Here is a 24000-nt window from a genome sequence, read left to right on the forward strand (position 1 = left end):
ATATATATATATATATGGACAGGTGTGTTTGTGTGGCAAGAAGCTTGCTTCCCGACCACATGGTTATGAGTTCAGTCCAACTGCATGGCACCTTGGACAAGTGTCTTCTACTATAGCCTTAGGCCAACCAAAGCCTTGTGAGTGGATTTGGTAGATGGAAACTGAAAGAAGTCTGTCATATATATGTATGTGTGTGTGTGTATATCTGTGTTTGTACTGAAACAAGTAAAAGAGTATATATATATATATATATATATATATATATATATATATATCGCTGGTATGGTCATGTGGCGAGAATGGATGCGGATGGCTGTGTGAAAAAGTGCTACACCTTAGCGGTTGAGGGAACCTGTGGAAGAGGTAGGTCCAGGAAGACCTGGGATGAGGTGGTGAGGCACGACCATCGAACATTGGGCCTCACCGAGGCGATGACTTCTAACCGAGACCTTTGGAAATATGCTGTGCGTGAGAAGACTCGGCAAGCTAGTGAGACCATAACCCGTGGCCTATGCCAGGGGTGTAACCAGCCCACTTACGCGTACCATTCCTTCATTGGACACTAAACTCTGCTTGCGAAGACCTGTTGAGGCAAGTGAAATCGAAATCGAAATCAAATTCGATGACTGGCATCCGTGCTAGTGGAGTACTAAGAGCACCATCCGAGCATGATTGTTGCCAGAGCAGCTGACTGGCTTCCATGCTGGTGGCACTTATATTCAAGTGAGGTCGTTGCCAGTGCCACTGGATGGGCTCCTGTCCAGGTGGCACGTAAAACACACCATTTGAATGTGGCCGTTGCCAGTGCTGCTGGACTGGCTCTCACGCCGGTGGCACATAAAACCACCCACTACACTCTTGGAGTGGTTGGCGTTAGGAAGGGCATCCAGCTGTAGAAACTCTACCAGATCAGATTGGAGCCTGGTGCAGCCACTTGGCTCGTCAGTCCTCAGTCAAATCGTCCAACCCATGCCAGCATGGAAAGCAGGCGTTAAACAATGATGATGATGATATATAAATGTATATATATATATATATATATATATATATTTATTTATAGGTGCAGGAGTGGCAGTCTGCTAAGTAGCTTGTTTCCCACATGGTTCTGGGTTCAGTCCCACTGCATGGCACTTTGGGCAAGTGTCTTCTACTATAGCCTGATTTGGTAGATGGAAACTGAAAGAAGCCTGTTGTATATATATATATGTAAATGTGTGTATATGTAAATATATATATAAAAATGTGTTTGTATGTATATATATATATATATATATATATATATATATATATATATATATATATGAATGTATGTATGTATAATATACATAAAACTATGCATGTGTTTGTTTGTATGCTGACATGTACTACATATTCACAAACAACATATAGATGAAAATGCATGTGACCATACATAAACACATATACGCACACACAAATACATAATGTCTACTGCTCCTGCATGGGGTTGCTGTTTGACCACACATTTCTCAGCATCAATATATGAATAGAATTTAGGAAATGGAAATTATATGAAAATCCCAAAGTATTCATATATCTATAAATATGTATGTGAACATTCATGTATAAAACAATGTATTGAATTGTGTCCCTTTACATGAAAAAGTGACTTTCTTGACCTATAAAGGTCAATGAGTTTAAGTAATAGGCATATGATTTCCCAAAAAAAAAAATATCCAAGAAACATTGAATGTAGTTCAATGAATGACTGCAGCCAAATTAATTAAATATAAGGCGAGTATTTATGCAAGTATTTCTTTAAGTTTTGTATCAATCGGTTGTTATACCACATGATGTTTATTATGGTGTCTGACAAACTCCTGATTATCAGAAAAATGTATAATGCCAATATAAATAGTGAAATGAAGCATATATAAGTGTGTGTGTGCTTCTGTAGTCTAATCCATGCCAGCATTGAACATGTACATTAAATTATGTTCATGATATCATAATTGTTTTAAAGTCTACTTTTTCATGCTTGCATGAATTACCCAAGAGTATGTTGGGGTAGTGTTTTTATGCCTGCATACCCTTCCTGGCACCAATCCAAACTTTTTTCTTAGCAAGATAATACTCTCCCGGTCAATCAAACAACAAACAACCCAGACGTGGTTACATGGAGAACTGCAAAGAAATTACGCTGTATGATTAAGTCTTTCATTTACAGAAATTGCACACCATATCAAAAAGTCCAGATATGATTTCACAGTGGACTGCAAGCAAATGACAGCAAACCAATAGAGAAATCAGAGAAGTGGGGTCTGAAACTCTTGACGGTGTTATGGTACAAGTTTTGGAAAGGGCACAAGTGTGCGAAGCTGAAACTGGCTGCCATTTAAATGGTCATTTTTAATGTGATGTAGTGGTGTTGCAAAATTTGACTTGTGCATATTAATTTCCATTATGTCCTTTATATCGTATCAAAATTTCATGCATTTATTTGTAAAGTAAAGGAAGTTATTAAAAATTGAAACCCATCAGTGACTTCTGGGATACCCTGTATGTATACATATATGTTTATCTATGAATGCATTTTTTTGCCACACATCTTCACATGCATAAAGATGGTCTCTCTCACAATTTGGCAGTTCAATGTGCAAATAATCATAGGATAAAGTACCTTAACTGCAAGACAAAATGGTTTGGCATCACGAAATCTCATCTAATCTATACCATCTTCGTAAAGACAAAAAAATGGTGTGTATGTGTATTTTAGTGGAGGCTGCATATTATTATAATCAAGATTAATGTTATCAAAATTCATGAGTCTCAAACACACTAAGCATATTCATATTTCTTTTGTTTAATGTTACCACATGGTTATTGTTATCTAAAAGGTCCTGTCCTAAAGTGATCAGAATTAGTGGCTTTTACTGTGTTTATATATCAACTGAATGCAAACTTGGCTGTGTGGTTAAGATGTTCAATCTCATTTTCCAGCATCTTGGACAAGTTTTCTGGCAACCAAAGGCCCCACTCTCCAAGTGAAAGGAAGATTGTATAATGGATATATGTATAAACTGCAATGCTACATGGTAGGAGGATATGAGAAGACTAGAGAGGAATGAAGCTGGTATGCTCTGCTGGATGTGCAACAGAATACTACTGTATTGAGAGAGGAGTTAGGCATAAAGGGAATTGTATGCTGTGTGCAAGAGAGAAGACTGTGCTGGTTTGGTCATGAAATGTGGATGGATGAGGACAGTTGCATAAAGAAGAGGGAAGTTGTGGAAGAGAGAAACCCAGGAAGACATGGGATGAAGTATTGAAGATTCATCTTAAAATGCTGAGCCTTAAGAAGATGACACAGGACTGTGATATGCAGCACATTGCTGTCCTCAAGAAGGCCTGCCTACCATGACAGAATTGATATCCTAGAACCAAGGTGCTATATAAAAAGTACCCAGTTCACTCTGTAAAGTGTTTGGCATTAGGAAAGGCATCCAGCCATAGAAACCAAGCCAAAACAAGACGAGGGGACTGGGTGTGGCCCCCCTGGCCTTGCCAGCTCCTGTCTAGCCATCCAACCCATACTAGAATGGAAAACGGATATTACATGATGATGATGATACACAGATATCATCATCATCATTATCGTTTAACATCTGCTTTCCATGCTAGTATGGGTTGGTCGGCTAGACAGGAGCTGGTATGGCCAGGGGCCACATCTATTGGCTTGGTTTCTACAGCTGGATGCCCTTCCTAATGCCAACCACTTTATATATATATATATATATATGTATATATATATATATATATATATATATATGCAAGCTATTACAGAGATGTCATGTACAAGATGAGAGCAAGTGCAACAAAGAATTTAGCTCAGTTCTCTGCCCACTATTGGATCATAACAGATGAGCTTAAGACTGTGTAGGAACAACTGTATACTCATGATGTCATTCTTATGGCTGAATCTGTCAAAGAATTAGAGAAGAAATTCCAAACACAGAAGCCAAATTTACATTTGACAGATATTTGTCCTCATCTTGTTTGTTAACACAACGTTTCGGCTGATATACCCTCCAGCCCTCATCAGGTGACTTGGGGAAATTTCGAACCTGGGTTCTCATTCCGAAGGTATTTTTCGATATTATTATTATTATTATTATTATTATCCAGGTCACTGCCTGGAATCGAACTCAGAATCTTGCTGGGGGTTAGTAGCCCGCGCTCTTAATCACTACACCATATGCCCGTGGGCTATTAACACCAAGATTCCGAGTTCGATTCCAGGCAGTGACCTGAATAATAATAATAACAACATCGAAAGAAAGAAAAAAACCTTAGGAATGAGAACCAAGGTTTGAAATTTCCGCAATACACCTGATGAAGCCTGGAGGGTATATCAGCCGAAACATGTTAGCAACAAAATGAGGACAAATATCCGTCAAATGTAAATAATGTAAATAATTCCTCATCTCTTAAATATAGAACTGTATAGAAGCCAAAGCCTAGAATAGAGAAACATCAAAGTAAATCAAAAACAAGAGTTTTAATAATCAGGAAAGAAAACTCTACTTCTATCAAGGACAGACGTAGAATCCAATGCTAAAAATGCAGAAAAGGAGCAGGTAGGAAGTATGGTTGCACAAGAATAAAAATTAAAAAAATGCAGGGGATCATGCAGACTAATAGAGAAGAAAGATTTCGTATGAAAGAAAGGCAGAAGAAGAGTAAGCAGCAAGAGCACCAAAGAAATATATTATTTCAGATGTTTAGTAGGTTCTCTTGAAGTAGTTGACAGATTCTGTTACTTACATTTATTGAATTGGTAATGAAGGCAAGTGTTCCAAATGCACAGTAGCTAAAGTAAGAACAAAGTGGAAAAGTTCTGTGTCATTATAAGGGGATTCACTGAGTTTTCTTCCTTTTCACATTAGTTTGAGGACTGAGGCTGTGCCCAGGGCCTCTACTGTTGCAAGTTATTGACTGTAGGAAAGACATGTGCAAGTAGGGAACAACAGAATGCCAAAGTTCTGAAGAGAAGAATGGACTGGGGGTAGAGCTGGGGAGAGAGTTGGGAGTCGAAGTAGCACATGACGAACTAGTTCAGAAAAAGCAGAGCTCACTGTAGTAACAAAAGAAAAGGTATATAGAGGAGACACAGCACAACTGTGGGCCAGAAATGGGAGTGTTTTTGTGAGTGAATTCAGGTCAATCAGTTGAGTGGGTTTTCTCTGGATTCAGTCTAAAATGTTCAAACAGTAAAGCTATCGTACCATATGTGAGAGCAGCACTCTATTGTTTCAAGTGAGTTTTGTTGAGAGCAAGAAGCAAATGGAAGCTAAAATATTTTCCAGCCTCAAAGAGAAAGGTCAGACTTATGAAACCCAGTCCTTCTTTTTACGTGCCTTAGCCAGGAGAGCTCTTCAGCGAGGTCTTGCATTTGGAACTCTCACAAGGGATCTGGTGAGCTACTCATGTTATGTGGGGTGATATGAGATGGTTATTTTTTGTTGTATATATATATATATATATTCAATACAACATACATGTATATATACAATACACACACTCACATATATATATATATATATATACACACACACATATAGGTGCGGATGTGGCTGTGTAGTAAGAAGATTACTTCTCAACTACATGGCTCCAGGTTCAGTCCCACCGTATGGCATCTTGGGCAAGTGTCTTCTACTATAACCTTGGGTTGACCAAAGTTTTATGAGTGGATTTAGTAGACAGAAACCCATCATATATACACGTACATATATATATACTTATATATTATATAATGAACTTATTGTATACAACACACTACAATGTGTGTGTCTCTTGTCTGTGTTTGTCCCCTACCATCGTTTGACAACTGGTGTTGGTGTGTTTACATCCCTGTAACTTAGCAGTTTGGTAAAAGAGATTGATCGAATAATTACCAAGCTTAAAAGAAAAAAAGAAAGTAAGTACAGAGGGTGATTTATTCAACTAAAGATTCTTTAATGCAGTGCTCCAGCATGGCTGCAGTCTAATGACTAAAACGAGTAAACAGCAAAAGATAAAGAAGCCTCTGGGTGGTGGCCAAGTGGCTGACTCACTGATTACAGGGCCAAGGGTCTGATTTCTGGCCGGGCTGGTGTATTGTGTCATTCAGCAAGGCATTCCATTTCACATTTCTCCAGTTGCCTCACTTGAGAATGAATACCAGCCTAGTGGTGGCGCTACTCTCTTCCTCTCTCAACCTGTTGCATCCCTGACGCTGCATTAGGTCAAGGGTGGGGTGGGGGGTGAAAAGAAGTTTATGTCTGCTTGTGACTACATTGGCACTTCAAGTAATTAGCCAAAGCTTGGTGCATGTTATTGAATCGTAATCTCTTGTTAGTGATGGATTTATATATACAAACATCATCATCATCGTTTAACGTCCACTTTCCATGCTAGCATGGGTTAGACGATTTGACTGAGGACTGGTGAAACCAGATGGCTACACCAGGCTCCAATCTGATTTGACAGAGTTTCTACAGCTGGATGCCCTTCCTAACGACAACCATTCCAAGAGTGTAGTGGGTGCTTTTATGTGCCACCGGCATGAAGGCCAGTCAGGCGGTACTGGCGACGGCCACGCTCGAAATGGTGTATTTTACGTGCCACCTGCACAGGGGCCAGTCCATCGACACTGAGAAAAAATCCCACGTGGTGAATTGTAGTAAAAAATATAAAAAGAAGGAAAATGCACAGAAATTTCATGTTGGAAAAAATATAAATATGTATGTATCAGGACTTATATTGTCCAATGTAAGCAACTAGTATATAAAACTTCCTTAGATGTCTTTTATAAAGAATAATTTATAATTAAAGAAATATAACTGTTTTATCTTGTAGGTAAGGTAAGCCCATAGAACCCTCTGCATGTGTATTGTGTTAATATAGGAATCTCTTCAGAACCGTCTTCATTGAAACATGTACATAGGTTTTCATACAGGTTTTTTTCATATTCTACTCCAACCACAAGTTGCAATCAAAAGTTTTACACATACATAACTAGATATAACTGTGCTGACATATTGGTTGACATAACCAGATAAATGCTGCTGTTTAACTTTATATCAGATCTGTGATAAAAGGTATTTTCAAACATGACCATCTCTACATTGGGTAACGCATGCATTCTTTTTGTTTTAAGACTGTAGAATGTGAGTTGAATACAGCTGTTATTTCTAGCAGATCAGCTGACCATACAGAGGCACCTTTTAAGACCAACTCATCTGAGGTCATCCCTGGTTCTCTCATGCAAATTTTCTATTTTGATGAAATTCCACTGAAATCTCTTGTTAATGCTTGAAATAACTTAATAATGGTTTCAGATTCGAGCATAAATCCAGTGATTTTGAGATGGGAAGTAGGTGATGCTATTGACCTCTGGACTTGAGCGGTACTTTGTTATTGACCTTGAAACGATGAAAGGCAAAGTTGTCCTCAGTGAGATTTGAGCTCAGGAAGTAAAGAATCAGAATGCATTTTCTCCAACAGTAATTCTGTCAGCTCATTGCTCACACCAGCTTAATGATAAAGTTATTTACTAAATTCTTCATCATTTTCAAAATTAATTGAAATGAAGGTGAGGAATTTTAAGAGAAATATGGTGACAGAAAAGGTTAAAGAAACTTGATAGTAGGAACTTCGTTTTGGGATATCAATCAATTTGGTAGCAGTTTCCAACTTCAGAGTAAAGGCACCAAACTATTAGTGAACGGGACGAGTTTTATTTAATCAATACACACAACATATTCCTTTATTTGTTTCAGTCATTTGATTGCGGCCATGCTGGAGCACCGCCTTTAGTCGAGCAAACTGACCCCAGGACTTATTCTTTGTAAGCCTAGTACTTATTCTATCAGTCACTTTTGCCAAACCGCTAAGTTATGGAGACGTAAAGACAACGACATTAGTTGTCAAGTGATGTTGGAGGACAAATACACACACGATGGGCTTCTTTCAGTTTCCGTCTACCAAATCCACTCGCAAAGCTTTGGTTAGCTCGAGGCTATAATAGAAGCCACTTGTCCAAGGTGCCACATGGTTAGTAAGCAAGCTACTTACCACACAGCCACTCCTATCTTGGTCCACATTTCAGCAGCAGTTGACTACTAGGCTTGAGTAGTAGATAAATGCCTTGTGGTAATTGTTCTGACTCTTAGATTTTGAGTTCAACTGTCTTTCATCATCCCAGTCATTAAGTGAAGCACCAGTCAAATGAAGATAAGTAATTTAGTGGTTAGGGTATTGGGCTCGCAATTGTAAAGTTATAGGTTCTATTCCAAGACTGTACTGTGCAATGTGTCCTTGATCAAGGCCCTTCATGTTTCCCAAGTCCACTCAGCTGTAAATGAGTACCAAAAGCAGCAGTTGGGAGATAAACCTGCAACACACTTGTGTCCTTTTCAGAAAGGAAACTTGGACCTTCAGGTGCTTAACCCTTAAAGTCCTCTATCACAAAGATCCACAAGCACTTTTCTGCGCAAGAAACAGAGGCTAACCTCATTTTAGAAAGAACTTACTGTTTTCACCAAGTATATAATTTTTTTCTGAATGTCCCCAATTTTTTTTTTCTTCTATTGATTTTCAAGAATAAAATAGTTATTAACACTGCAAGCGGTGAGTTAGAATTTAGCGATATTATTTATTAATGATTTAAGGCAGCAAGTGGACAGAGTCCTCATCACACGAGACAAAATGCTGCTAAACATTTTGTCTGTCTTTATGTTCTAAGTTCAAATTCTGTTGAGGTCAACTTTGCCTTTCATCCTTTCGGGGTCGATAAAATGAGTAGCAGGGGAGTGCTGGGGTTGATGTAATCAGCTAGCCCCCTCCTCTCCAAATTTCAGGCCTTGTGCCTAGAGTAGAAAGGACTATTTATTAATCATTTAATTCGTGAAAGAGAATGAGTAGTATTTCAGTGCCATTTATTGATTCTCAGCAGGAGTGGGGTTACCACAGCTGATACTGCATTGAATGGCAACGGTTAACAAAACAACAAGAGAACATTTACTGATATAACATAAATGAAAGATCCTTGTATATTGATGGGTTTATGAGGGTAACACAACTATTGCTATAAGGTTCAATAACACTAAATTGATGTGTCTTATAACACCTTGAAATGGAGATGTAGGAATTCTTTTGGCAAGTAAAAGTGATATGAGAGTAGGTAAAAACTACATTAAGAATGTAAATTCAATCCAAATTCATGCAATAGTTATATTTTCAGGATTAACAGCATTTGCTCAAAATCTGTAGTTTTTAATAAGATTGGGAGATTCAGAGAAAGCACTAAAAGGCTTTTATGTGTTAAAAACCTCAGCAACTGAGATGAGTTTTGGCCTAATTGGCCTGGACACTCGGGACAGACTAACGTTTTTATCTTTAACAAATGTTGGTGTTGGTTCTTATTTTCTCTCTCTGATTTGGTAATGCTGCCCAAATCTCCATCAAATGATGAGACCCTAATGTGTGATGCAACACAGTGGCTGGAGTACATTGCCACCACATTAATGAAATGAGTGAGCTCTCATTGACGGAAGTAGGATAAACATTACAAAAGCAGAATATTGGTTTCACTGAGACATGAAAGACAAAAGATCAAAGTTGACCGTGGCAAGATTTGAACTCCAGAATGCCATAAAAAACACCACAAGGCATTTTACGTAACGTTCTAATGATTTAATCAATCCACTGCACTTTCAAATATCATAATAGTTTCTAACAAAAGCTGAAGACTCTTTCTTCACAGGGTATACTTAATGAAGTTAACCTCATTACATGACTGGTACTTAGTGACATAAGAAGGATGAGTGTTGACTGTTAAACTCGGTAGGATTTGAACTCTGAATCTAAGTGAAAACTGCACAATAATTTTTCCACCATTCATTCAGTCATTATGCAGCTTCACCTCTTTAATAATGATGGTGAAAATTGTACATGACTGTGTTGCTAGGCCAGACAGTTGTTAGGGTACTGTCAACTGAGTTGACTTAACTGTATGACAGGTACACCTATCCTTGTTTATCATAGGTGTTCAATTCAATGGAAAAAAAAAAAGTAGAACATATAGGGAAAATAGGTTTTGTTGCGACATCAAGTGGTCCCAAGCATTGTGAATGGTTGCTTGGGTGTGCTGTTGTGATTGAGGCAGAATCTAGGACTGTCCACTGACCTGTGTTATACAGATCAATTTATAATAAGCATAACACATTCACTATACTGAATGTGTTATTCTGGATCAGTGATAAATGAATCAGTGATAAACAAGGATAGATATACTGGCCCTTGAATCTGGGCCCTAGTGGGATCTGAACTCAAAATGCTGAAGAATCAAAGAAAACAGGGTAAAATATATAGAAATAGACAGTCAATTTCTCTTCTTTAAATCATTTCCTATGGATCCTCAGCATATTGATATAAATGTATGGCCTTTCTGCCTTTTGTATTTTGTTGTTTTTCTACGTGGATTCAGCAATGGCTGAATGATGAGAATGTACACCATTGCATGCATATATATATATATATATATAACAATAATAATAATAATAATAATAATAATAATAAAAAGTGACAAAAGAATGAGACCTTGATATTAGATAATAGAGGATTATTTATATATGTTATAATTTAGAACAAACAGTAAGATGTCATTATTGTACTCGGAGTTTCGAATGTTGGAGCTAAGATGCATTCTCATGGCATCTATTACCATTAATAGCCGATGAGAATGCAACGTAGCTCTTAGCTCCGACATTCGAAACTCCAAGTACTATAATGACACCTCACTGTTTGTTCTAAATTATAACACACATATATATGTATATATGTATATATATATATATATATATATATATATATATATATATATATATATATATAATATATACTGGCTAAATCCTTATGTTGTCTCAGGCATTTAGAATGAAATTGGAAATTAAACTGTGCAGAAGTCTGTTGCATGGATTGTGTAATTCAAAGGTGCAGCATTATCACAGCTGAACTGTCTGAGGTGAAAACAAAACCCTTGGGGTGCTCCTCGTGGGCTACAGCACATAATTAGCAGAGTAAGAAAGAAAACAGGAAAGGCAAATCAAAATAGGATCTACTGGGATATAGAAGTTATTGTTTAGCAAAACTATATTCAAATGCATTCCACCTTGGCCATCCCTCTTGTATGTCAGGGACTATGTTGTCCATTGTATCCTTTCATTTTTTTTTTTTAGTTAGCATGATTTGGGGAAGAGTTGGCTGCTGTTTCTAGCAGATTAGGCAGCAGACTAGATAGAGGCCTCTTGTTGACTTGTCAATTCAAAATTTTATCTTTCTACAGCCTTTTTACTCTGCCTTCTGATGTTGTTAGGTAAATTAGTAAAAAAACATTTTGTGTAAAAAGAAATCTGATTTGGTCTTTGGATTTATTTGTACCACATTCCTGGCAATAACAAGTAACTTTCCCTCCAGAAACTTCCTAAAGGTGTGTCTTGTCCATAAAGACAAACATAGCAAACAATATTACACAAGTTAGCAGAGTGGTGTGTCTTGTTTAAGGAATGTAAACTTAGATTGCTGATGAGACTTCAACATGTTTAAAGGATAAAACAGTTGTACCAGAATTTTAGGGAATGACCTTTAAGTCTATACTCATTAATGCAATGTAAAGATTTCATGTTCTGAGTATAAAACAACACTATCATTACCACGCAAGTTTAATGCGTGCATTGCTGGAGAAAGTTTTACCCTCCTGTAGAAAACTATGAATAACTGTATTGGGTGCAGATGGACCACTACTTGCTTACCTTTGGCCTTTTGTGGTTACTTATTTCATGTGTCCTAACTGACAATGCCGACAGGTGTGTCCCAGAATTGCATGTAGCTGCTGTGTTACTTGAAGAACTGGTACCTGAGTAAAAATGTTTGGTACTTGATGAGTCTACTGGTTGGTCAGTTGGTCATGTCCTTGGTGACTGAGGTGAAATGTTCAAGCAATCAATCCAGCCATTGTTCCATGAATGACTCCCACTCAACAGAAATTAGTTTTCGTTTATTTTACTCTACTTTCAAACTACCAGCAATTTCTTGGATTTTCAACAGGTTTCAAGCAGAGGGAGTTTCATATTAGTCAAAGCTTAGCCCTATTCCCATGTTATAGAGAGCACAAGTTGATTATTGCTCTATATAAGTCTTCAGTCTATTACACATAGCTATCCCAAATATTCTGGGACCAAGTATTTCTTCGTTATGACAGCAAGCTAAACACACATTGTTATTGTTCAGCCCCCAAGTCAGGCCTGATCAAGTAAACAGTGATGAAAGGCATTCCATTCATGACTATTTTGTCTTCTATTTAGACAATGTATACCCTGCTAGACTGCTTTATTCAATGTGTCCTGCTGAGAACAGCAGTGATTAAGCTGCTTCATTGCCTCCACAAACACATCGAAGTGTACTTATTACCTAATGCACAACAAAGCCTCAACTGTGGATTGGAACCAAGGTCTTTGGTAATCTAATCATATAAACACTCAGACTGGCACTTGTAGAGTGGTTTCCTGATAATAGAAATCTCACAGGAAATGTAATTTTTTTGAAGACTAAGTTATAATTAGGGAGAAATGGGCAGTGGCTTAATATCCGTACAGGCCAACCCAGCCTGTTGAGAGAGTCTTCTTTCAAGAAGCTAACTAGACTGGGACCACATGTATGTCATTTGCAAAGTGACCATGCAACTGAGTTCATTTCATCTTCCTAAATTAGGTACCATAAATTGTTTTTGTTATTTTAACTAATTTTCACTGTCCTTTAGTTAAAACCAGTTTCTTTTCCCTTTTTTTCTTGAAATTTTGGACAGAATATTATTTAGTTCTATGTATCGAGGGGACTGTTACCTAGCATACACAGCCAACCTATCCAGGAGAATATTCATCCCTCATTTAATTTGTTCAAATTAATTAAAAGCTAATTACTTGCCACATATGTATACACACTTCTTGAAAGAATTTCTCCTCTACATAGGCTAATGCAATAATTGTGTATATATTATATATATGGATATATATATGTGTATATAACTTCCACCAACTATTCTGCAACATTGCAACATTGAATATAAAAATTTCTTATGCTTAATATATACACTCATATTTTGAGTTCTATTTTCCTGTCTGTATCATCATACCTATACATATCATCATCATCATCATCATCATCAACATCTGTGTTCCATACTGGTGTGGGTTGGACAGTTTGACAAGGATTCAATGGACCCAAGGACTGCTTTGTGCTCCAGAATCTGCTTTGGCAAGTTTTCAATGGCTGGATGCTCTTCTTTATGTCAACCTCTTCACAATGAGTACTGAGTGATTTTCCGTGCCAGTGTCACTATTGATGTTATCATGTAGCTTGCAAATCTTATATTTTGGGCCTCAACCGAAGCTGAGAAGCTGTTGCCTATTTTCTTTTCTTCAGAATATACTAAATTATATAACTCATAAACACATTGAGTGCTTTAATTTGCTGAACCTATCAACAAATAAAAAGCACACAATACACACACACACATCTATATCTAAAGCATTAATGTCTGACAAAGTAAGATGTCCCACCTCAATTTCATGATTCTTGAAGGACAGATAACTCCATGATTTACATTACAAAGGATTAATGGCAGACATTTTCTATATAAAATGACCATAAGCCATTACAAGCACCGCCTTAGCCATTAATTCACATAAAATTATAAAAGTGCAGGCATGACTTCAGAATTTGAACAGGTGTCTTCTATAGCATTGGTTGACCAAGGACTTGTAAGTTAATTTTGGTATCTGGAAGCTGTATAAAAGCCTTCTGCAGCAACTGTGCATGTCTTTAGTGGTTGACTTATGTCTGTTGCTCCCTTTAGAATCACCTGGAACATGGGTGCCTTTAGCAGAGCCTACTCTGTTACAAGCATTCGGATCAGGTCACCTATAAGAGAATAACTTCCTCCTGGTTGTCTCAGAATCCCTTAGGTACATCAGAGGTGCTGCCATTCTTCATCGAACTAAATAATATAAAACAAAGAGGAAGCGGTATATAAAGCATTGCTGTTCAATGGTCCATCCCACTTGGCCATTGATAGGTGCCATAAGAATGGAACAAGACAGAAGTGGAACTAACAGCAGCAATTATTTCATTAGGTTTCATTTTTATCATGTAGGTTCTTGTTTAGCCCCAGATCAGCCATGATAGAGCAGTCTTGGCATTCCAGTCTTTGATCATCTTGTAATTTTTTTTATAAAATACTAATATCTATGACTGCATTATTCAACGTGTCCTTCCTTTCTTTTGAGACAGAAAGATAGAATTTGATAGAATTTGATTATTATTTCTAGCAGCTTTGGCTATCATCTATAGACAAACCAACAAGGAAGCTTCTGTATGCTTGCTTGATCTGTTAGAAATAGCAACCAAATTTCTCACATTACACATTGCCATCTTAAAAAATGGGCACAGATGATATAGTTCTGGATTCTCCAGATAAGATGGTCATAGCTGGAATGCTGTTGATCATAGGTCTGCTTGAGTTAATTTCAGGCTACACAAAAGTAACAACTGCATAGAGACTCCTTCGCTGGTTCATCTGGAACTTTATTAGGGTCTCCTTTCTCTTAGAAAAGGGGGTTCCTCCTGTTGCAGCAGGTTGGTGTTCAAATGTACAAGTGTTTGCTGCTGAATTTGTGAGTAGAACTACATGTCTTCATTCTCTTAGCTGTGAAGGGCAGTGGCCTTTCCTTGATCTACCAGTTATGTTATCTACAACATGTCCTGTATCCTTTAACTGTGAAGAGCAGAACCCAGATGTTCTGGTAAAAACATGTCTGTGTTGCTCCTGCTATGAATGACAACCACTCCCATTTCCTGGTCTTCTACTTCTTTACATGTCCTTCCTCTAGCTGTGAGGAACAGACTCCAGATTTTTGGCTAAATTATCCTTAAACAGACCCCAAATATTATGACAATGTCATCTACAATACCCCCTTGTTTATCTAGCTGCAAAGAAGACTCTTAATCTTCTTGTTATATCATCTATAACAATGATATTCCTAATTTACTTTTAGTGCCACAGAAATATTGAAATCTATAGTAAAATATTGAAATTTATGGGCAAATTTTGTCTTTGGGCTCATGTGTGTGTGTGTGTGTGTGTGTGTGTGTAAATCAAATCTAACCCTTTAAAAATTTTGCTACTCACCTGTTATCTCTAAACAAAGAGTACAACATTGACCAGACAAGTTGTATACTATTTCAATTACTTCAACATTTTGTGTTCAACTCATTTTTGATTGACATTAATTTTGATTACTCTCAGTTGATCAATAAAGCAAGTACCAGTGATATATTGGTGGGGAAGGTTTCATAGATGGTGTCTTGATAATTTAGTTAACTTCATAACTTTCGCCATCTACTATTTTAGGGGCCAAAGTAAGAAATCCCTTTGAATGCCTTGCAGTATTCACTTACATCTATTTACCTTTCCTTCTTTTGGAGTCAACAAAATAAGTACCAGTGAAATATTGGGGTTAATCTAATCAACTATACTCCTCTTCTTATTGCTAACAATAAATATTATTATTGATAGGCCTTAGAACAAAGATATATATAGAACAGATCATTATCAACTAGAGACAGTGCCTTTAATTATATTTATAGACAACCTACCCCTTGTCTCTCACTCTCTCCATATACACTGAAGATACAAGACATACAGAGGTAAACAAGCATCTATATAGGTACAAGCACACGTAGATCAATGCATACATTCACACATATATATGCAGCACTAGAGACACATCTGTTTTAACTAGACACACACATACTGACATTACTACTCAACACACACCCATCTGTATAACTACACACAAACATCAGCAAACACAATTTTCTATAATTTCCCTTGCACACAAACGGTCTCTCACTATGCTACAAATAGCAGCTAAATCTCCCTTAAATCAAACCCAACTACTTTAAAAAAAAAAAAAAGGAAGGATACATTGGATAATGTTGATACCACTAAAAAGGACAATGACCTCTTGCAAAAATATTTTTGGATCATGGGTCTGTTTAATGAGGACTGGCTCAGAGATAAACAACTACCAGCAACACACGAAGGTCTTTAGCAAAAAGGAAAAAGGAAAAAAAAAAAAAAAAAAAAAAAAAAAAAAAAAAAAAATTCATAGGGAAAATGATTGTTACCAGAAACAAACCAAATTTAAACATTTTTTTTTCTTTGAAAATAGATTTTGTTGCAGTTATTTTCTTGTTTCTATCAAATTTTTTTTTTTTAAATCAAATTTTAAGTTTAACTCCATTTATAGGTGAGACAGTTTTTCCTCTTTTTTTTTATATATATTCTAATTATTTTGGAATTGTTAATTTTACAGAGTTAATGAACTGGCTTTGCAGAACAGAAAATATGTAGTAATAGTAAAACAATGATACTAACAACAACAACAACAACAGCAATAGCAACGATATCAACAGTAGCAACAAGAACAGCAAAAATGGTCAAATGCAAAAAATATAATTAAAATAAAACTAAAAATTTAAAAAAAAAAAAAAATCTCAGCAAGTTTACTCATCTATTTGAAGAAAGTTGTTTCCATAGCTACTAGGAATTTCTTGGTTTCTTTTTCTTACCATCACCAATATTATTATTATTATTATAATTATTATTGTTGTTCAGGCAACAAAGCAATGAATTCATCTTTTCTTAGAAGTGATGAGTTCATCTTTTGTCACCTGAACACTCACATAAAAAAAGGAAACTCAGAGTAGCAATGGAGTGAACCATCAGCTTCAAACAGACATTATTCTTCTATTATGTATTGAGTACTTTTATTGTCTCTGTACATACATATATATATATGTGTGTGTGTGTGTATACATATGTATGTATATATATGTGTATACATATGTGTATATATGTGTGTGTGTATGTGTGTGTGTGTATGTGTGTGTGTATGTATATGTGTGTATATATATATATATATATATATATATATATATATATATGCATGTATGTATATTTCTATATACACACATATATATATTATATGGTCATGTGTGTGTGTGTGTGTGTGTGTGTGTGTAATGCATTCAAATGTCAGTGATACAGAAAACTACAATCATAAAAAAAAAGAAAAAAACCGATAGATTTAGTGACGTTTTTGTAATATTATTTGTGAGGAAGTAACATGTGTGGGAGGAAAGGAAAAGGTTAGAGATGATGTGGCAGCATCTCAATCTTTTGTGACAATCAATCAATCAATCAATCAAACGAATAAAGAAAAGAAAAGAATGAAAAAAAAAAAAAAAAAAGCAAAACCAAACCCGAAAATTAACCTTGTGGATAGGGATCTGCCTGAGGCAGCCCCTATTTCCATGGTGTAAAGCTATGTTTTAAAAGTGTTCCTATTTAAAAACAAAACCTATCATAATCTTGTATTATATCCTTTATGGAAAAGTTATTCATTTTGATGGTTCTTTCCTCTAATTTCATCACAGGCGTAATTACGGCTGTTTGATAAAGAAATTTGTTGGGTTCAGTCCTGCTGTGTGAACCTTAACTAAGTTAATTACAACAAACCTCGGGATTGACAAAGCCAGGAAACTGTGTGGAAATCTGTCATACGTGTGTGTGTTTGCACACACACACACACATATATATATATATGTATAGTTAAGTGAATTTAGTAAACAGAAACTGTATGGAGATTGTTGAGTATATGTGATTATACACACACACACGTTTGTGTATGTGTATAATCACGTGTGTGTATGTGTGTGCATGCACACACACATGCTTATATCTTACATGCTTCAGATATTAAAAAAAAGCCTGTCAACTGGTTCTTTACATTTGAACAGGCATGGAATAAGAGATCCCTTCTTTGAAATGCAGGTAAGATGAAAGGCATCCAGTAGTAAAACAATGTTTCCAATAAGATATACTTGCCCAAACCATGCAAGCATGGAAAAATCAGACAAAAACAAACGAATGAATGAATATGTGTGTATATAAATATATATATATGTACATAAATATATATATATATATATATATATATATATATATATATATATATATATATATGTATATATATATGTGTGTGTGTGTTTGTATCTTTTCACAGTTAAGTATCAGTGAAAGGAATAAATGTCAGTAATAAAAGAAAAAGTAATGCTTTACAAAGTCCCTTGATATATTTGTTCTGTATCAAGTTACTGACTCTTCCCATTAGAAATACAATGAATCAGTGGTTGGTTCATCAGAAATCTATAACCTTTCAAGATTTTCATTTACAAATTACCATATCAAATAAAAAGAAATAAACACAACAGTGGTTTAGTTTGTAAGAAATATGGACTCAGAACAGTAAACCAAGCTTTTACTACATAACTATGGTTATACTGAGTTGGAGAAAAACCTACATGGAAGGAGTGAGAGCTAAGATTAAGCCACTGCATTCTTATTTAGACACAAGGCTGGCAATTTTGAGTGGAAGAGTTAGTTGATGACATTGATGCCAATTCCTGACAGTACTTTATTTTATCAACCCCAATAAGGATGGAAGCAAAGTTGACCTTGGTAAACTTTGAAATCAGAATGTAAAGAGCTAGGACAAATGCCACAAAACATTTGCCTGGCACTCTAAAGACTGTCAGTTCACTAACAATAATATATGTTACCAATTCACCCTCATAATAATAATAATAATAATTATTATTATTATTAAAATGATAAAAGTATAATTTTCTAATGATTTTAGATTATACAAAATCAGAGACAAGAGGCTTTATTCTTTGCCTAATTATTCCAAATTCACAGACTTTGCTTCATACACATATTATGGCCCAATTAAGGGTTAATTAAATGATAAAATAACAGTAATGATATATCTAATAAAATAGCAAGGCAGCAAGTATGGCCAGATACCAGATGGCTAAAACACAGAAAAGAGTGTGCATACAAATTTTATAAAACATAAAAAAGCATGCAAATTATTATTAATATTATTAATATTATTATTATTATCCTCATCATCATTACAGATCTAACACTTGGTTTTATTTTTCTGGACAATTTAAAAGAAAATTTTTATATATACACTTACTCTTTTACTTGTTTCAGTCATTTGACTGCGGCCATGCTCGAGCACTGCCTTTAGTCGAGCAAATCAACCCCAGGACTTATTCTTCGTAAGCCTAGTACCTATTCTATCTGTCTCTTTTGCCGAAGCGCTAAGTTACAGGGACATAAACACACCACCATCGGTTGTCAAGCTATGTTGGGGGGACAAACACAGACACACATATACATATATACAGCAGGCTTCTTTCAGTTTCCTTCTACCAAATCCACTTACAAGGCTTTGGTCGGCCTGAGGCTACAGCAGAAGACACTTGCCCAAGGTGCCACACAGTGGGAATGAACCCGGAACCATGTGGTTGGTAAGCAAGCTACTTACCACACAGCCACTCCTGCGCCTATATGATAATATTTTATCACCAATACACAAAATTATAATATTTAACTATATAGACTTAAGAACTAAACTGATTTTTAAGTCAATCTATTTAAGTGGTTCGCAACTAAATATAATTGAGATAACTCAACCCATAGCAAAGAACAGGCTTTAAACAAGCTGCCATAATATAAACCAGAGAAAAGGGTCATTAAATGTTAGCAGTTTCGCTTTATTTCAGAGTAAATTAAAATACTAATCAGGCAATGAAAATTATTGTACAACAGTTGAGAAGTATGTGGTTTTACAGCATCTCTACACTTTTCACAAACTGGCAAAACAGCCAAAAGAGCAGATAGAAGCAGTGGAAGCTATTTATGTACATTCCTTTTTTTCACTGGCTTCGGTTGCTGGATTTGCTTGTGCCTGCAGAAGTGTAGGCAATTCATTGGTCTTTAATTATTTTTGATCTTAAAATAAGTAGGGGAAAATTTCCTGATTTATTCACTGAAATTGTTTTGTTTGGTAGTGCCAGTACTAGAGATAAGGTGTTTAATGGTGGTCATAAATACTCTCTAGAATTTGTTCAGCAGGAAACCAGAATTTGGTATCCTCAACACATAAGCAACTATTTTAAGAATTATCTCTATTATTTTTTTTTCTTTTCTGGGAAAGGGTGCATGCATCAAATCTCTAAATCTTATGCAAAAGAAAAATAAGGTAAAAACATATATCAGTAAATATAAATAAAAATAACTTTAAAAACAAAAATGGAAACTAAATATGCATGAATAAAATGTCACCCTCTATATACGCACACATATATACATACATACATACACGTATTACATTTACATCATTTATTTTGTGGTTCAAAAATAAGTGTTTGACACAGATTGTGTTAGACCTGTGTAGAGTGAAATACATATTTGTTACATATATGGTAAAGAGGACAACAGAACATTAGTTGAGGGTTTCATGCATGACAACAGTCATCAGCAGACTGAAAGAAAATTTGATACATTTGAGCATAAGTTTGGTTGCATGTAACTTTAAATCTTTGGATATTTCATCCAGTTTTGCCTACCACATGACAAAAATGTATGTGTGTGAATTGCAAATGTATAAATGTACATCCATGTGCATATGTCTGTTTGTAAGCTGTAGAATAAAGAATGAGTACTTAATACATCAGAGTACATTAATATATACACATATGCACGTATATATGTACATACATCCGTATGTGTATTTGAATGTGTGTGTGAATGTGTGTATATGAACATTCATTTGTTTAATGTCTGTTTTTCCATGCTTGTATATATATGATGATATATATATATATATATATATATATATATATATACACATACAGACACCCACAATTATATATATATATGCATTTATATATATATATATATATATATATATATATATATATATATACACATATATTATGAAGTACCAAAGACTATCCTACTATACAAAAAATGAGACAGAACTAAAAATATGGCAGGGAAGGGGAAATGAGAAATGGTGGATGATGAAGAGGATGGAATTAATGTTAAGATAAAACAAAACCCTGAAGAGGGTTAATTTGGCCAAAATAATAAAAATAATGAAATAAAAAAGGATGACATGAATGAATGAATGGGGTACGGAGAATAAAAACGAAAGAATGTGAAAAAGAAGCAGACATTTTGGTGGGGGGAAGGGGCGGGGAGGGGCTGGGATATTTAGTGATAAAATCTAAATCGATATTATACCTGTGGTGCGATGAGTGAAATCCCGGGGTAAAGGTGAACTATTAATCGACAGTTGAGATGGCTCAGTTCTTTGAATGGCAGAGGTCACATGACCGGCCACATGACTGGCTGGTGCTGCACCGAAGATCTCTGTAGCAGCGTAGAATGCAGGGGAAGCATGGGGTAGCCGCTCGCTCGGTGTTGGGGTAGGGGTTGGCAGATAGCCGAAACTAGAGAAACCTGCCAATACAGCAAGTACGACAAAATGATACCATTAAATAAAGGAATCAGGCTTTCGTTTTATATATAATATGATTGTAGATTATTATTATTATTATTATTATTATTATTATTAATATCAATATTATTATCATCATCATCATCATCAGTGTTATTGTTGTTTTCTTTAAAATTATCATGATCATTATTATTACCATTAACATCATTTTTTTTTATCAACAAACCAGATGTGTTTTTGCAAAATAATCATTTGTCAGGAAATATTGTTTTGTGAATTAAACATTAGTTTTCATTTTGATGGAGAGCACTGGTTGATGTATGTGTGTGTGTGTGTGTGTGTGTGCACCTGTATATTTAGGTAAGTATATGTAGGCCACATGTGTATATGTGCGCTTTAGTTCATTGGAGCTACCAAGTCTAAGGCCATGATGGAGCATTGGCAATTCATGAATTGCCAATGGAAATATAAGCATACATGTATGCTTATATATCTATGTTTGCATGTATCAATATATATTTTTCTGTGTATGTTACTTTTGATTAATATATGTGATACTTCAGTGAATCTGATAAGAGTGTGTGTGCATGTGTGTGTGTGTGTGTGTGTGTGTGTGTGAACACAGATGTTCATGTGTGTACATGAGAGAGAGAAATGGCTTCAGTGTCAGGTACTAACTGTTGTACAACAGACTTTTGTGGAACAAATGGTACACAGTATATACAAGTGTCCCAAGAGGATAATTTCAATGCCATAAACACTAGATTATGTCAATGGTTGTAAGGTACTGTGTACATATACACACACATCTTTATAGTTGTGCATGCATATATATATGTACAGAAACCTACACACACACAGACACACACAAACGCACACACATTTCTATATGATCAGTTCAAGAAATGATATTCTCTCCCTCAGATGAAGCATCAGTCCTCTACTCAGTATATCAACCTCTCTTCCAAACTCATGTCTCCAACGTATCATTGTCACTCAGCAGAACACTTGTTTTTCTCTACCTGTTTCTACAAACAAGGACACATATATAAACATGCACGCCATCATCATCATGGTTTAACGTCTGCTTTCCATGCTGGCATGGGGATGGATGGTTTGAACGAGGACTGGCAACCCAGAAGGCTGCACCAGGTTCCATGTATGTATATATATATATATATATATATATATATATACATCAATATACACACTACTTCTGCTGTGAAAAAGAACTAATACACTTACATTACTAATGACTAGAAAGATAAAACAAATATTCAGCAGTAGAAAATTAGGAAACTAGCCAAGTGTTCTCATTCTTGATCAAAGAAAAATTTACTGATCAAAGGTATAATGATTTTTCAGTATATAGAGATCATAGGTTGTCTGTATCTAAATGGAAAAAGTACCCACAGTTCATACATGTAGCTAACAATGACAACACAAAATACGTGTAACAAGTGTAACACAGAAGGAAGTTTTTGGCAAGATGATCGACAGATCAGATATTCTGTTATTTATAGAAAGTGTGTGGCACAACTCCACCTATTACGTCTTCGAAAGCTAATAACATCTGGGGATCACCATTCCTCACAAAATCGCTGCAGTTCCTGGCCTTTTAGTCTCATCTATACTTTAATATGGAAGAACCATTAGTTAAGTCAGCAGCTGTTGCCTTTGTTTTGAGAAACCCCAATCAACACCAGAACATAACTGGTACATTATAAGTTAGTGTACCATGAAAGGATTAAAAACACAACAGGAATATTTTATTAATGTGAGTTTCAGTGGTAAATAACGTCTGTTTAGTAGTTCTGATGTCACAAGTCAACTTTCATCAGGCAGATCTATGACAAAACACACATAAACCACAACCTCACTGCCTTTTTGTATATCAAGGACTGCATTATACAACATGTTGATAATTTTTCTATGACAGTGGAGTATGATTTAAGATGACAGCTATTTCTAGCAAGTCAAGTGATCACAAGCTCTTTCATTGACTTTATAACCAATGAATTTATTGAAAGCAATGACAATAAAAATGACAGGGACCATAATTGGAATCTAAATGGAATAACCAAATTTTAAACATCTGATATATATATATATATATATATATATAAGACAATCAATGAATAGGGGTTCATGGTTAGAAAATATTAGGTTATGGCATCTCTTAAATTCAAAATTAGATATTTCACAGCAGAATGTAAGATTTTATACACACACACACACACACATAGACAGAAAGAGAAGTGGACAGACACAAATACACATGATGGAATGTGTGTTTGTGTCTTATTCACACATGGTGTCAATATTATATATATACATATATATATATATATATATATATATATATATATATATATACATACATACACACAAAACGGGAGGGAAACAAACCAAAAAGAAGCCAAAAATTTCCAGGTGTCTAAACTATAATGGTGTGTAAATGGAAGATCTGTGTGTGGAGTAACACAGAAAATATAAAACA

General features: G+C 35.5%; 1 protein-coding gene across 3 annotated transcripts in view; it reads right to left on the reverse strand.

Moving 5' to 3' along the window:
• Window positions 1–24000, reverse strand: part of LOC106872072 (RNA-binding protein Musashi homolog 2) — a 297794-nt gene that overhangs the window by 7635 nt on the left and 266159 nt on the right. For 2 of the 3 annotated variants that reach the window (XM_089353366.1, XM_089353365.1), the window contains one exon: window positions 21284–21502. The exons of the other annotated variant lie outside the window; for it this stretch is intronic. In XM_089353366.1, coding sequence (XP_089209492.1) covers window positions 21284–21502 — 219 coding nt within the window. The remainder of the gene's footprint in view (window positions 1–21283; window positions 21503–24000) is intronic. 3 annotated transcript variants of the gene reach the window in all.

This window comes from Octopus bimaculoides, chromosome 6 (genome assembly GCF_046866305.1).
Source record: "Octopus bimaculoides isolate indiv1 chromosome 6, ASM4686630v1, whole genome shotgun sequence".
Taxonomy (NCBI): Eukaryota; Metazoa; Mollusca; class Cephalopoda; order Octopoda; family Octopodidae; genus Octopus; species Octopus bimaculoides.